Below are 13,436 nucleotides of genomic sequence, written 5' to 3' on the forward strand. Positions count from 1 at the left end.
ATGATAATATTTAATCAAAAGAACCTAGAATGTACTCATTCTGCCCAATTGTACTGTTGGAGATATAGTAAGAAACACCCATTGCTATGTACACCTCTGCTTTTTGCTCTTGCTGTAGCTGCTCAGATGATTCCCCAAGGATAGTCCCATGTGGATCACATTGCAATAGTCCAGTCATGAGGTGACTAAGGTGTGAGTGACCATTTGAAGGACCTCCCAGTTGAAGAAAAGGCACAACTGCATACAAGGTGGTCCTGTGCAAAAGCCTTTCTAGCCAAACTGCAATTTACTCTTCAAGAAGTAATTACGGATTCAGGAGGGACCCCTAAATTATACATTAGTCTCAGAGAGGGAAGTGCAATCCCTTCCAATCTCAGGTTTGAGCCTGATTCTGTTTTTCTCTATCCTGACCCAAATAGTCTTCAGATATCAGGGTAGTACATTGATAGGCTCATATGCAATGAAATTTTACACAATTGGGTATCATCAGCATGCTGGACCCCAAACTGACAGATCTCACCTAGTGGTTTGATATAGTTGTTAAACAAGAGAGATGTCTAATCCTGAAACAGGATTTTAACTGTAGATTTTACCTCTCCCCCACCCTTAGTGACACTGATCAGAACCAATCAGGGGGAAAAGACCAAAGACTGAATCACAATATCCCCAACTTCTGATCTATGCATTATGTCCACCAGGATACCATCATTGATGGTATTGAAAAATACAGGTATCAATGAGCACAATGTTGGATACACCATTTCCATCCTAGCTCCATCAAAAGTAATTGTCAAGCACAAGCAATGCCATCTCAATATTGTATCCTGGCCCAAAATCTGTTTGGAATGGATCCAGATAATCCATCTCCTCCAAGAACCTTGGTAGCTGTTATTAAACTACTTTCCCTCTGACCACAAAGGGAAATCCAGGATGAAAGGGTCTAGCAATCGCCTCTTGAAAACGAGTCATACCACTGTCTCCTTCAAGGCCAGAGGAACCCCTTTCAAGAAGCACAATCACAATCCAAATCACAGGTCACTTCTTGGGCTGCCTTGACAACTTAGGAGAAGCATGGATCTAACAGATAGTCAGACTCACAGTTCAGAGGACCCTATCCATGTGATCAGGATTTGCAGAATCAAACCCAGTTCAGATAAAATCATAGGATTGATGTCTCAGGCAACTCATTTACTCAGACTCCAAGATTGCTTTTTGACAAAAAGCATAATACTTCTCACTACCACTCTAAAGATGCTCCTGGAATCTATCCCTCCTATCTACAAATGCAATAAAGGCTGAGAAATAAGCCCAACTTGTCCCAAATATCTCCCAGGTCTTAATAGATATAAATCCCTTCTTCTCATGCTACCATTTGCTTCATATCTTGAGATGTCTAATCTCTTCTTTCTAGTGTGCAGAACAATTAGGATTTCAAAGAAAACACTGCATTTTAGCATTTAGACATTTATGAAAGCTTAAATTTGGCTTCCAGGAGTTAATGGCAACATGCTTAAATGATTGCTAAGATATGCATAATCATATGCTCCAATTTAGCATCCTCTGGATTTTGATGACTAAGAAATCAGTTCCTTTATAGTCCTGGAGCCATATTGATTCACCTCTTATAAAAGTGAGCTCTTCACTCCAAATATTATAACTCATAGAATAACTGAGGTGGAAGAGATCTTGGAGGCCTTCTAGTCCAAGTCCCTGCTCAAGTAGGAGACCCTATACCATTTTAGACAAATGGTTGTCCAGTCCCTTCTTAAAAACCTCCAGTGTTTGGAGCACTCACAACATCTGAAGGCAAGTTGTTCCACTGGTTGATTGTTCTTACTGTCAGGAAATTTTGCCTTAGTTCTAAGTTGCTTTTCTCTTTGTTCAGTTTCCATCTATTGCTTCTTGTCTTGCCTTCTGATGCTTTGGAAAATAAGTTGACCCCCTTTTAATATTGGAACACCGCTATCATGTCACCATCTTTTAGGCACAAAGGGGGTGACTGTTTATCCCTCTGAAATAGATGACTTCTAAAGCAGGGGTCCACAACCCCCGGGCCATGGACTGGTACCAGGCCATGGCATGCCAGCAACCAGGCTGCACAAACAAGCAAAGCCTCATCTGTAGAATGCAGGCAACACACAAAACCACACCCCCTCCAGTCCACAGAAAAACTTCTCTTCACGTAACCGGTCCCTGGTGCCCTAGGATTATCTCCCTATTTTTTTGCTGATTATCCTCTTTGCAGGCCTTCATTATTTATCAAATCCTTGATGTTTCTTTAGGTAACAGTCATTTAAGAATCTGGAAAGAGTTTTTCTTATAAAACCCAAGCTTTTTATTTATTGCTTTTACCACTTCACTGTATACTATTGTGCTAAATGACTCCCCAGTAGCTTCTTTTCCCAGTAAAGCATCTTTCCTATTTACTGCCCTAGGTTTTTCATATAGTTGTATGCATATTGCAACAGAAGAACCTATCCGCTAACTCCTGTATCTTATCTTGAGTAGATGTATATCAGATTGCACTTTATTTATGTTGTGAATTTAAGCAGGTTACCCGAATAAAACTTTATCGTTCAAGATTTTGCCTGGCTACCAAACGAATGAATATAATGAGAATATAATCTAAGCTAACATTAATAATGTTAAGCTATGCCTGAGGATAAATTGAGGCAATTTAATTTTATTTAAATAATTCATAGTAATATTTAATTGCAGTCTGTATTAGTGGTAGCACTACAATAGGCATTTAGTGTACATTGTAAAAATAAATAATTTGATCAAGACATGTTGCCTTGCTAAATGTATTGTAGCTCTTAGTTTACATGACCAGCATGTAAGTTTCAATGCTGGATTTGGTCATTTGTTTCTCTACATATTGAACAGAAGTTTGCTAAAAAAAAATTCTACCAAATTCCATTCACTGTAGAATTCAGCAGTATGCTGCTACTTCTTTCTTATTCTTATTATATGCCAAAGAGAATGTATGATTCAACTCTTCACTAGATCCAGGCAAATTTATTTCAGTCCTGAAAGTTGTTTTAGATACAATATATTGAATTTCAGGGACATTTTCCACAAATGTTTACAGCACACATCATATGCTTCAGTAATGAATTGGACATGGAAGTCCTAGGATTAAATAAAAAGGTTGAAAGCTATAAAAACCATTTGTTATAGCTGTCATTTGGTTGTGTGTATTACTTGGGTTTTTCTTTTCCCCAAAGTTCTTTAAAATTTTCTAGGTGTCTAAAGGCGTTTTTAACTTAATTTAACATGCTGATATATATCATTCAAAGGAAAAGGTCTTTTGCACTGACTGCTGACATTCAAAAAAAAATGCAATAAGACAGTCCTGCAAAAGTTTAACAGTTTTAGGTCAGATGGATGTCAGCGGGAAAGGCAAAAGTATTTTGAACACTTAATTCTTCCATTGACAAAAAATTCTCTCTAAAAGATTATTAAAGCCTATAGGGAACTTTATTCTTTTATTCTCCAATTAGCTTTGCTAACTTTGCTATTTTTACTAGTAAGCTTCTGTGTGAACTGGACCACCTCTACATTTTTTATGGAATTAAGAATAATAATTACAATATAGTTTCCTAATAAATACATTTAGGTAATTATTTCCTAGAATTATTTAGTATCAAGTTTCAGTTAGGAGTAATAATATATAATGTCATTTACTAAGGATTGTATTTATTTATTGGCTTACTCGCTTACATGCTATTTCAGATGCAACTGTTCTCCATATATTGTTTTGTTGTTATGCAAGAGATGTGCTAATTAAACCCCAAGCTGGTGGTTAAGGGTGGCAAGTTAAAACTAACTTTTCAAACACAGAAAATCTATATTTGATTTAAAGTACGCGCTGTTTAAATTAGTTTACGGGAAGCTATCCTTTGGGATTGTATATAAGCATCAGTGCTGGGCCTGAGATATCTTTCTTAATGAAATGGGCAGCACAACCATCCCAGGGGATCCACTGCAAATGAACGAGAGGACTGAACATGAATTAAACAGTTTTCTCAATGTAGCAGAGACTTTACTGAACACAAAATGATCAACATATTTAAAATGTAATATAATACAAAACCTAGAGAGAAACAAAGATCTCAAATGCTAAGCATAAAGAAAAACTAACTGGCAGATCAAAATTTGGATGGAGCTGTTCATGTTATCCGGCTTGCAGAATGAATTTAACATAAGGGGCCATATAGTACCATTATCAGTTATAGCTGTTAGAGGTTGTTATTGCAGAATTGTTAGATTATTTAACATAAACTGAAAGTTACATACTTCAAAAACAAGTAGGGAAATGATCTTTGGGGCTGTAAGCTTTGGGGAAGATTTGTTCTAAGCCTAAATTTTGAGTGGGATGTCAGCAAGTTTCAGAAGAGCTTCACTGATCTGATTGTCTCAGAACTCTTAAGTACTTATTATGCTGTTGGAGTTTATAGTAAAGTTCAGGCAGAGCTGAAGTACTCCATGCCCTGTTTTGACCAGACGGTTATTACTGACAGGGCCAAAATTTTACCTAGCAACAGAAGAGGCCAAGTCCATCATATGTTCTTTTTCCAATGGGACATTCCAATTGTCAATATCATGTCTGCAAATACCCACTATGCAGAAATCATTTATTTTCTTTATTAAGATACATTATACAGAACACTTTTCAGCTATTTCAGGAATGTTTTTGTCATAGTTTTTCAAACTTTGTGTCTATCTTTCTTTAATAGTCAGAGCTATCTGCAAGCTACAAGTGAAGTGCCTGGTGGCCATACGCTGGATCCTTCGGCAAACTACAATTCCCCTAAGTTTCGATCAAGGAATCAGAGCTATATGAGAGCAGTAAGCACACTCAGTCAGGCCAGCTGCGTTAGCCAGGTTGGATTCTTTTTCCTGTTATGCATTTTATAAAAATATATATTAATAATAATAGGGTATTTAAAAACAAATTCAGGAGTATGACCACGTATCCCAGGCTTCTAATCAATAATTTCTACTGTTATTTTCCTAAGCTGAAAGCTGTGTTTATGTGCAATTTAATAAGATTTTTGTAATGGAAACCAGAAGAGTCTCAGGCTGCTTTCACACTGAAGTTTGTAAATTGTAGTTCTCAATGGTTTTACGTATATACCTAACAAGAACAAGTCATAAGTGAAAAAAATATTTTGTAGATACCAATTATCTGCTCCCTTACTGTATATTTCATGGCAAATACTTTCTTTCTTTGATACTATATATGAAAAATAGCAGACTAAGTTAATGCATCCTTAAGTCAGTGCTTGCATTGCGCTAACAGTAATTTGTAATATATTACAATTACAAATAAGTAGATTATACTCTGTGATACCTGCACGTATATCTACAAAGTCACAAATAAACAAACGATTAATTTCTTTTCTTTTTTTTGTTAACTAAGAAAAAGCTAAGTTGGAAACTTAAAGGGAATGGTCAGCCTGTGGGTGATATGTATTTTCAGAGTTCCATTTTTGCAACTGTGTTATCTAAAATCTATCCCAATATTGGGTAGATCATTTTTTGAAATAATCCATATAGTTTCAGGATGTAATTTTACACTTTTAAAAGGAAACTGCAAATTAAAGTGGATTCATCATACCTTTGCAGGCATAAACCACATCCATTGACTCTTTTTCCTAGATCCGTAAGACAATAGAAAGACCTTCCTCATCCAGGGACACCATCACCTTTTCTCCCACAGCCATATTCCTCCAGTCCTTGCTTGGCTTTCAAGAGAATTCTGTTCTATAGGGAAGTTCTCTGCAATCCAAAGCCATTTAATGTTAAATTTTGATGTGTATTCATTTCATATTTAGGTGTAAAAAGTTTAAACTGGAGTCTTTTTTTGTAGAGGGCAAGGTGGCCTAGTGGTTAAGACACTTGGCTGTTGACCGAAAGGTTGGCAGTTCAAGACCCAAGTACCACATAACTGAATGAGCTCCCATTCTTGCTTCACCTCCTGCCAATCCAGCAGTTTGAAAGCATGCAAATACGAGTAGATAAATAGGTACCACTTCAGTGGGAAGGTAATAGCGATCTATGTGCTTCGGCACATAATCATGCTGGCCAGATGACCATGGAAAGGTCTTTGGACAATGCTTGGCTCCCTCAGCTAAGAAACAGAGATGAGCACAGTTCCTTAGAGTCAGACACAACTGGACAAGGGAAACCTTTTATCTTTTTTAAAAATATTTTTTTTTATTCATTCAATCACTTTTTGTGTAACATAGCTTTGTAGCTGTTACAGCTGAATTCCAACAGTGAATTCCAACAGATTCAGTTGTTGTTGTTTTTTTATAAAGTTGTATTAGTTTATAGTATACGATACAAAGAAAATACAAAAGTAAATAGCGGGAAAGATAGGGCAGGAGAAAGGGAATAAAAAAGTGAGGGAAGGGGAAAAAAGAAAAAAAAGGCATTGACTTCCGACTTCCTTTGGTACACTAAAATAAAATAAAATATCAACTATCAAACCTCAACTTTTTACTTAAACTAGCCATTTCGATAACAACAAATCTATCCAATCGGTAAAGCTCAAAATCAAAATTTCATTTTTTTTTCACCTCAAGCACAAAGTCCAGAAGCGGTTTCCATGTAGCAATAAAAGTATTTGTATTCTTTTCTTTAATCAGTACAGTCAATTTAACAATCTCTGCTAGTTCCATCAGTTTTTGTAACCATTCCTACATTGTGGGAATCGATGCAGTCTTCCATTTCTGAGTGTAGAGTACTCTTGCTACTGTCAACATATATAACATCAAGGTTCCATATTTTTTTTCCAGATCTTTATCCATTAGCCCCAAAAGAAACATCTCTGGTTTTCTTTCTATATTCACTTTAAGAATTTTCTGTATTAACATATGAAACCTACTCCAATATTTTCTTGCTTTATCACATGTCCACCATAAATGATAAAAAGTCCCCTCTTTATATTTACATTTCCAACATTCATTTGAAATGCCTTTATACATTTTTGATAACTTAACTGGTGTTAAATACCAGTGGTACATCATCTTGTAAAAGTTTTCTTTTAAATTATAGTTTAACGTAAATTTTAATCCTTTATTCCACATATTCCCCCATTGTTCAAGTGTTACATTGTACCCCAAATTCCTTGCCCACTGAATCATACGATGTTCTACTTGTTCATTTTCCAGATTTAAATTCAATAACATTTTATAAACTTTAGCAATAATATGTTCATCACTACCACACAGTAGGATTTCCAATTCGTTTTTAACAAAGCTAAACCCATGATTCTTTTTGTCTAGCTTAATTAAATCTTTCTTTCGATTGCATATATGTAAACCAATTGCAGACATGACTTTCTGATTCTAGCTCCTCCTTGGATTTGAGGGTAGGCTCGCCCAAATATTATTTTACAATAGATCCACCAATTGGGCCTCATCACCATCTCTTTTCTTAAAAAAGGCTTCTTGTGGGGATACCCAAAGTGGCACCATTATAGAGAACTTCGTTTTATATTTAACAACATGTTCAGTTGTGATTGCCCACCATTACTGTAACAGGCTGAATAGCTGAAATAGCTGTAGTTAGGAAAATCTGAGCAGCATGAGAAGGAGAAGATTCTTACTAACCTTATGCAGCTCTTGTACAAGAGTCCCAATGTCTACTGATGGTATAGACTAGAGACTGTAGCCAGTTTTCAGTGCTGCAAATATATACAGAGCTGCTTTGCAGAGCCATAAAATAAGAGAGAGGACTGACTACTGGCAATCCAGCAATCCAGCATCATCTCTTCCTCCTTTCTTTTAGAAGGCTAAACAGAAAATGTGGCTAGCACCGTTCTAGAATCTTGTGCTGTGTAGAGAGACTACTGCCTTCTGCCCTCTGGTATACCAAGATTTATATGCACCCAACCCTGGCCCTGTTTAAACAAACCCTTGGAACCTGGCCTTTTCCCCCAGGACATGGGTTAGCTAGAATGGGATGTTTCAGTGGGTGTTTGTTGTTGTTGTTGTTGTTTAATTTTTTTCTCTGAGTTCTCTTTTGCTGTTATTTTGATGCTTTGATTGCATTTTGTAAGGCAGAGTTATAAGAAATTAGAGCAGAAATGGATTGAGGAATCACGGGTGCACTTGAGTTATATGACCTCATAACAATTTTGTATTATTAAACATTAGAGGAAAAGGAAGAACAGCCTGATAATTCATTTTCTGTCATATTCCAATTATAGCCATGTCCGCTAGCTATAATCTACATCCCAACTTGACCATAGTTCTGTTTTAAAAATAAGGCTAGGGTCAGATCTACAAGGGAGACCAGACTAGGAAACCAAAACTCTATAGATCAGAACTACTTTGATTGCAACAACTATAGTAATAGAATCTTGCAAGTGTGAATGTAGTTCCCCCTCCCTCACTTTATCTTCATGAGAACTAGACACAGCTTATCTGAGAGGTTTTTTCAAGTTATTGCCTTGGTTCCTGCTCAAGCCCTACTTCTCTGACTATTGCCTTGATAGCGACTCTTTCTCCTTCAAGGCCATTCCCTATACCCTTTGGTATGACAAGAGAAATGGCTATGTTCACAAGGCATTTGGAGTTTGCTAGGTGTATCTCCTACCATTTCTGCAGAAGACCAAAGGACAATACAAGCTGAGGGTAATGCAGGTTCTTCCTCATATGTTCTCCATCTTATGCGTTCTTTGTACCACTGTAAAGCATCCATCTATACTGCAGAAGAGGATAATATGCCATTTTTGCTCTCCCTTTCAGCAGAAAACAAAGATCCTTTCTGCTAGCAGATTGGGTTTGCAAGTAAGGAAAGAAGACATTCCTCTTCATCTTATTTATAATTATCACATCCATCTTTCTTTCTTAATAAATCTTTCTTTGTTTATATCAAATAATTCAAAATAAGAATGTTTGTCTTTCCAGAGTGCACTTAATACGATTAGAATTTATTTATTTATTTATCAAATTTGTATGCTGCCTGCTCCCTATGGGAGAATTGAAATAATAATTGCAAGCATTGAAACTGATTACTTTCAGACCAAATTCATTATGGAGCTGTACCTATGGGGCATGACTGTGTATATTCTGTGTGGATAGACACACCTCACTGAAATTATTTAACTAACAACACAATACATGTTTAATCAACTTGTCTTCCTGCTTCTTCATATTGGCATAGTTCAAGCAATATTACTGGGGTGAGGAGCAAAGTGCCAGCAGTCAGAACTGCTGATGGGCATAGCTGCCAGTTGGGCTATAGTCAAGAAAAGAAGTGGGAGACCCAAATCTCTTCAGATGTTGCTGAAGTCTACATCCAGCAGCCCTATTTGGTTTGATAGAAATGTTGCTCAACAATATCTAGGTTGTCACAAGTGCCCTGCCCAGTTCTAGGATTTCCCTTGAAACAGGCACTTCTTGAAACATTTTTTAAATAACATATGGAAAACAATATGCTTTAGTTCTCCTCATGTTTCTCCCTACCAACTTACTGACACCATTAAATTCAGTACCAAGAGAGAACCTATATGGCATGGGAGAAATATCTGTTATAATAATTCTTACTTCTTGTAGTTCCTCAGCTTTGCTGATGTCCAACGTTGCTCCTTAAATGTGTTTGAGTTCCACTCCCATGTACACCTGAAATGTACAGAATAAACAGTGTTTTATGAGCTGATCATTAAACTATCTAAAAGAAATGACAGCTGGAATACATACTTTCCTGATCAAATATAACAGAAGACAAAAATTTGCAATTATGGCCTGGGGAAACTTCACTTAGTCATATCATCCCTTACCTCTTCTGCACCAGGGAATAAAATCTCACTGTACAGTTTAAAATACAGAATAATTTCCTATTATATCCAGATTTGAGGAAATGATTAGCCCAACCACATGAAAATCAAGTTGGTTCCAAGCCAGAGTTAGCTAACTATTTATAGCTTGAACAAATTAGTGTCCTGTTGGGGACATAACCTATCCAGCTTTCCTAGATGACACAATGAACTAAAGGAAGGAAGGGCAAATTAAATGAAGCAAGCACACAAGCCAGAACTCACTGCTGAGCTGTCACAAGAATGGTAACTTATTGCTGTAACTTTTAAATATGAAGAGTTGAGGGAATTATTTTGTCATTTTTCCTAAAACTGCTTACTTGCTTAAGATTTGAAAAAGAGGGTATTTTAGTTCTATTTCTATTTTATTGTCAAGATGATTCCTTGAGAAAGGCAAAACAGTGGCAAAGGGAATACAGGTTAACAAAAATTAAGATAACAATTAAAATGCCTCAGCTTTAGGACATCCTTCCTATTTATTTAATGTAATATAATAAAATTAAAAACCAATATATGAAAATGTTCTTTCAGACTAACACCGGAATTAAAAGATAGTTTGCTTAGCTCTCAGATTATAGCAAAGGAAAGCTAATCTCAATTAAGTTGCTGTCTACTGCTGCAGTATAAAAAATATTAAGGAAGGAATGGAAGGGATAAATGTGGTTATTGCAATAATTATATTGAAGTAAAGTCTTTTTGAGCTCTGATAGTGTATTGTAGCATAATGCATTTCTTCAAAGCCAGTGGGGGAAAAAAAACACCAAATGCAATGTTGTTGTTTATCTAGATGAGTGAAGCAGAGGTCAATGGGCAATTTGAATCTGTTTGTGAATCAGTGTTTAGTGAAGTTGAAGCTCAGGCCATGGATGCCCTCGGCTTGCCAGGTTGCTTCCGAACCAGAAGTCACAGTTATCTGCGTGCCATTCAGGCTGGTTACTCTCAAGATGATGAATGTCTCCCTTCAATGGCATCTTCTAACATCACCTCAACAATCAGGTCAACAACAGGTGAGTACTCTTCTTTATATACTTTATATATATATATAAGAGCCATGGTGACTCAGTGGTTAGAATGCAGCACTGCAGGCTAATTCTGCTGACTGCCGCCAGCAGTTCAGCAGTTTGATTCTCACTGGCTCAAGGTAGACTCAGCCTTTCACCCTTCTGAGGTCAGTAAAATGAGGACCCAGATTGTTGGGGGCAATAGGCTGACTTTGTAAACCGTTTAAAGAGGGCTGTGAAGCAGTATATAAATCTAAGTGCCATTGCTATACTTTGTAATCAGGAGTCTTACATCTAAAATGATGGCAATACAAAAGAAGATGGATGAATTAATTGAAAGCTACATCTGCATCTCAATCCAGTGATGAGTAAAAAGAAATTATTTTAGCTCTGATATGATTTTATATTTTGGGTAATTTTACTGTATTCTTTTTATATATTGATTTAGGTTGATATGCTGATTTTATAAATTGATATATATATTGCATAATTTTAGATTTGGGGACTGTGTGCTATCTTTTAAGCAATGACTTTCTCAGCTCTATGGTAGGCTCATGCCTTTTATCCCTGAAACTGAAACAACCTAGCTGTCTGAAGGAGACTGAAGTGATACCCGTTGCCTTGCAGTCTCATGATTCATAAAACTGCTTAGTTATTGAGGAAGAAAGATGGAGAAAGTGGCAGGAGTGGAAAAGAAGGACAGAAAGAAAGAGAACACAGTTCCTGCTCTAAACCAAGTACACAAAGAAACCTGAAAGCACACTAATGAAGAGGAAGTGTATACATAATCATGGTCATGACATCTATATTAAGAGCTTTTAGTATGTTCATAGCTTATAAACGATTTGTAAAGAGAATTGTGTTATGCTCAGAGCCTGGATGAATCTCAGCATTCTCTCTCTTTCCACTCTGATTACTCATCAGGGGATTCTTTCACTGATTAATCCCTCTGATGCATCATGCAGTAAACTTGGATATAATCTGCACACAGTTAACAGGACTATTGCAGACATTATAAATGCTGCTATGCCACTCACTTTTTAGCAGCTTTGGGAGTTGTGGGTTACTGAAGACTGTCCCTTGGAAGTCATCTCAACTCCTTCAATCCAAAGCCTGCCAATCCAGAGTCAAAAGTTGTATCCTAACAGTTTGGTTAAGAGATCACCAAGCCTTTAAAATTCCATTCACTAAGTTAATCAAACATGGTCATGCTGCAGACATCCAGATCAAGCTACAGGTTCTTTTAAGTAAAATGTGGTTTACTTAAAACAATATTTTAAAGTTAAAATACCAATAAGACTCGATATCCATATCAGCTGCAGCTGGCTTGAATTAATTTTCTTCTTGTTGTTTAATTCAATCCAGCTGGTGTGGATTTTGAATCATATGAACACATTTATGATTTCTTCATCCTAATACAAATAAGGGGTTTGATGGAAAAGAAAAGGTGAAAAGGAAATAGAGCAAAGTCCACTGAGATCCTAACAATGATGAGACTCCATCTTTTCCAGAGCATGGTTTCCATACTGCATGGTTTCTCTTGATTGTGACAAGTTGTCCCTTGAGGGCTGTTGACCATTTATTGGAGCTTATCAATTTTCCTTATCATAAACTTCTAAAATCAGAAGTGGGCAAGTCAATAAAGGGAAGTAAAAACTTCAGGGGCAAGAATTAACAGGGTAGAGAAAGTAATATCCGTTCTTCTTCAAAGTCGCTTCCCAGATTCTACTATCTTCCCCTTTCAACTTTTTTCTTGAATCTCACTCTATTACAACTCTTAGATTCACTCCTCTCAATGGATGGAAACTCCCCCCCCTTTCCTTTTAGTCTTTTCTATAAATGAATACAAATAGTATTTAAGACGTTTTCTTTCTGTTGTTTGAAGTTTTCTTTCTCCTGCTGATGTCCCTGCATGATTTTTATCATGTTTCTTAATGACTTTTGAAAATTATAGTTCAGTAGATATGATTGTTGTTTCTTACAATTAATTAAATATCTCACACTCCTGTATTTTTTTGCCAAGAAAACCACATGAAGAGAAAATGTACAATGATTGACATTGTAGTGCTGGATGATGGGCCCCTCTGTTCAGATGATACTCAACATGCTAATGAGGAAGAGATGTACTTTCAGAGTACAAATGATGTTTATGTCATGGCTAACTGAAAGCCTTTGGGGATCTAGTTGGTGATGTTGACATACAGAAAAAGAAAATTCAAAGCTGCAAAGACAGAATTATACTAGTAGGAGAATGGAGCATAAGAAGCATGAACCTGGGAAAGGTTAACACATTGAAAGATGAAAGGACTACAAATTGATAAGTTAGTCATCAGCAAATTGATATGGACTGGCAATGGACACTGTCAGTCAGAAGGTTACACTATTTATTACAATATGAAAAACAAAGAAAGAATGGTATTGTTTTTATAATTAGGAAGAGTGTATCAAGAAGAGTACTTGGCTACAATGCAAGTTGTAATCTAATGCCCCAATAATATTAATTATACTTCATGGACACATCTTTAATATAATAGATCATTCAGGTTTATGTTCCAACACTAATGCAGAAGAGGAGGTTGTTGATTTCTGTGATCAAGTTAAAT

The 13,436-nt window shown here is 36.4% G+C and overlaps 1 protein-coding gene across 1 annotated transcript in view; it reads left to right on the top strand.

Annotated features, from left to right (window-relative positions):
- The window catches only part of DLGAP2 (DLG associated protein 2), a 358,902-nt gene that overhangs the window by 291,717 nt on the left and 53,749 nt on the right, over positions 1-13,436 (top strand). Inside the window, exons 7-8 of the mRNA XM_039322598.1 lie at positions 4,740-4,887; positions 10,620-10,839. Coding sequence (XP_039178532.1) covers positions 4,740-4,887; positions 10,620-10,839 — 368 coding nt within the window. The remainder of the gene's footprint in view (positions 1-4,739; positions 4,888-10,619; positions 10,840-13,436) is intronic.

Source organism: Crotalus tigris, unplaced genomic scaffold (assembly GCF_016545835.1).
Source record: "Crotalus tigris isolate CLP2741 ecotype Arizona unplaced genomic scaffold, ASM1654583v1 scf7180000024117.2648584, whole genome shotgun sequence".
Taxonomy (NCBI): domain Eukaryota; kingdom Metazoa; phylum Chordata; class Lepidosauria; order Squamata; family Viperidae; genus Crotalus; species Crotalus tigris.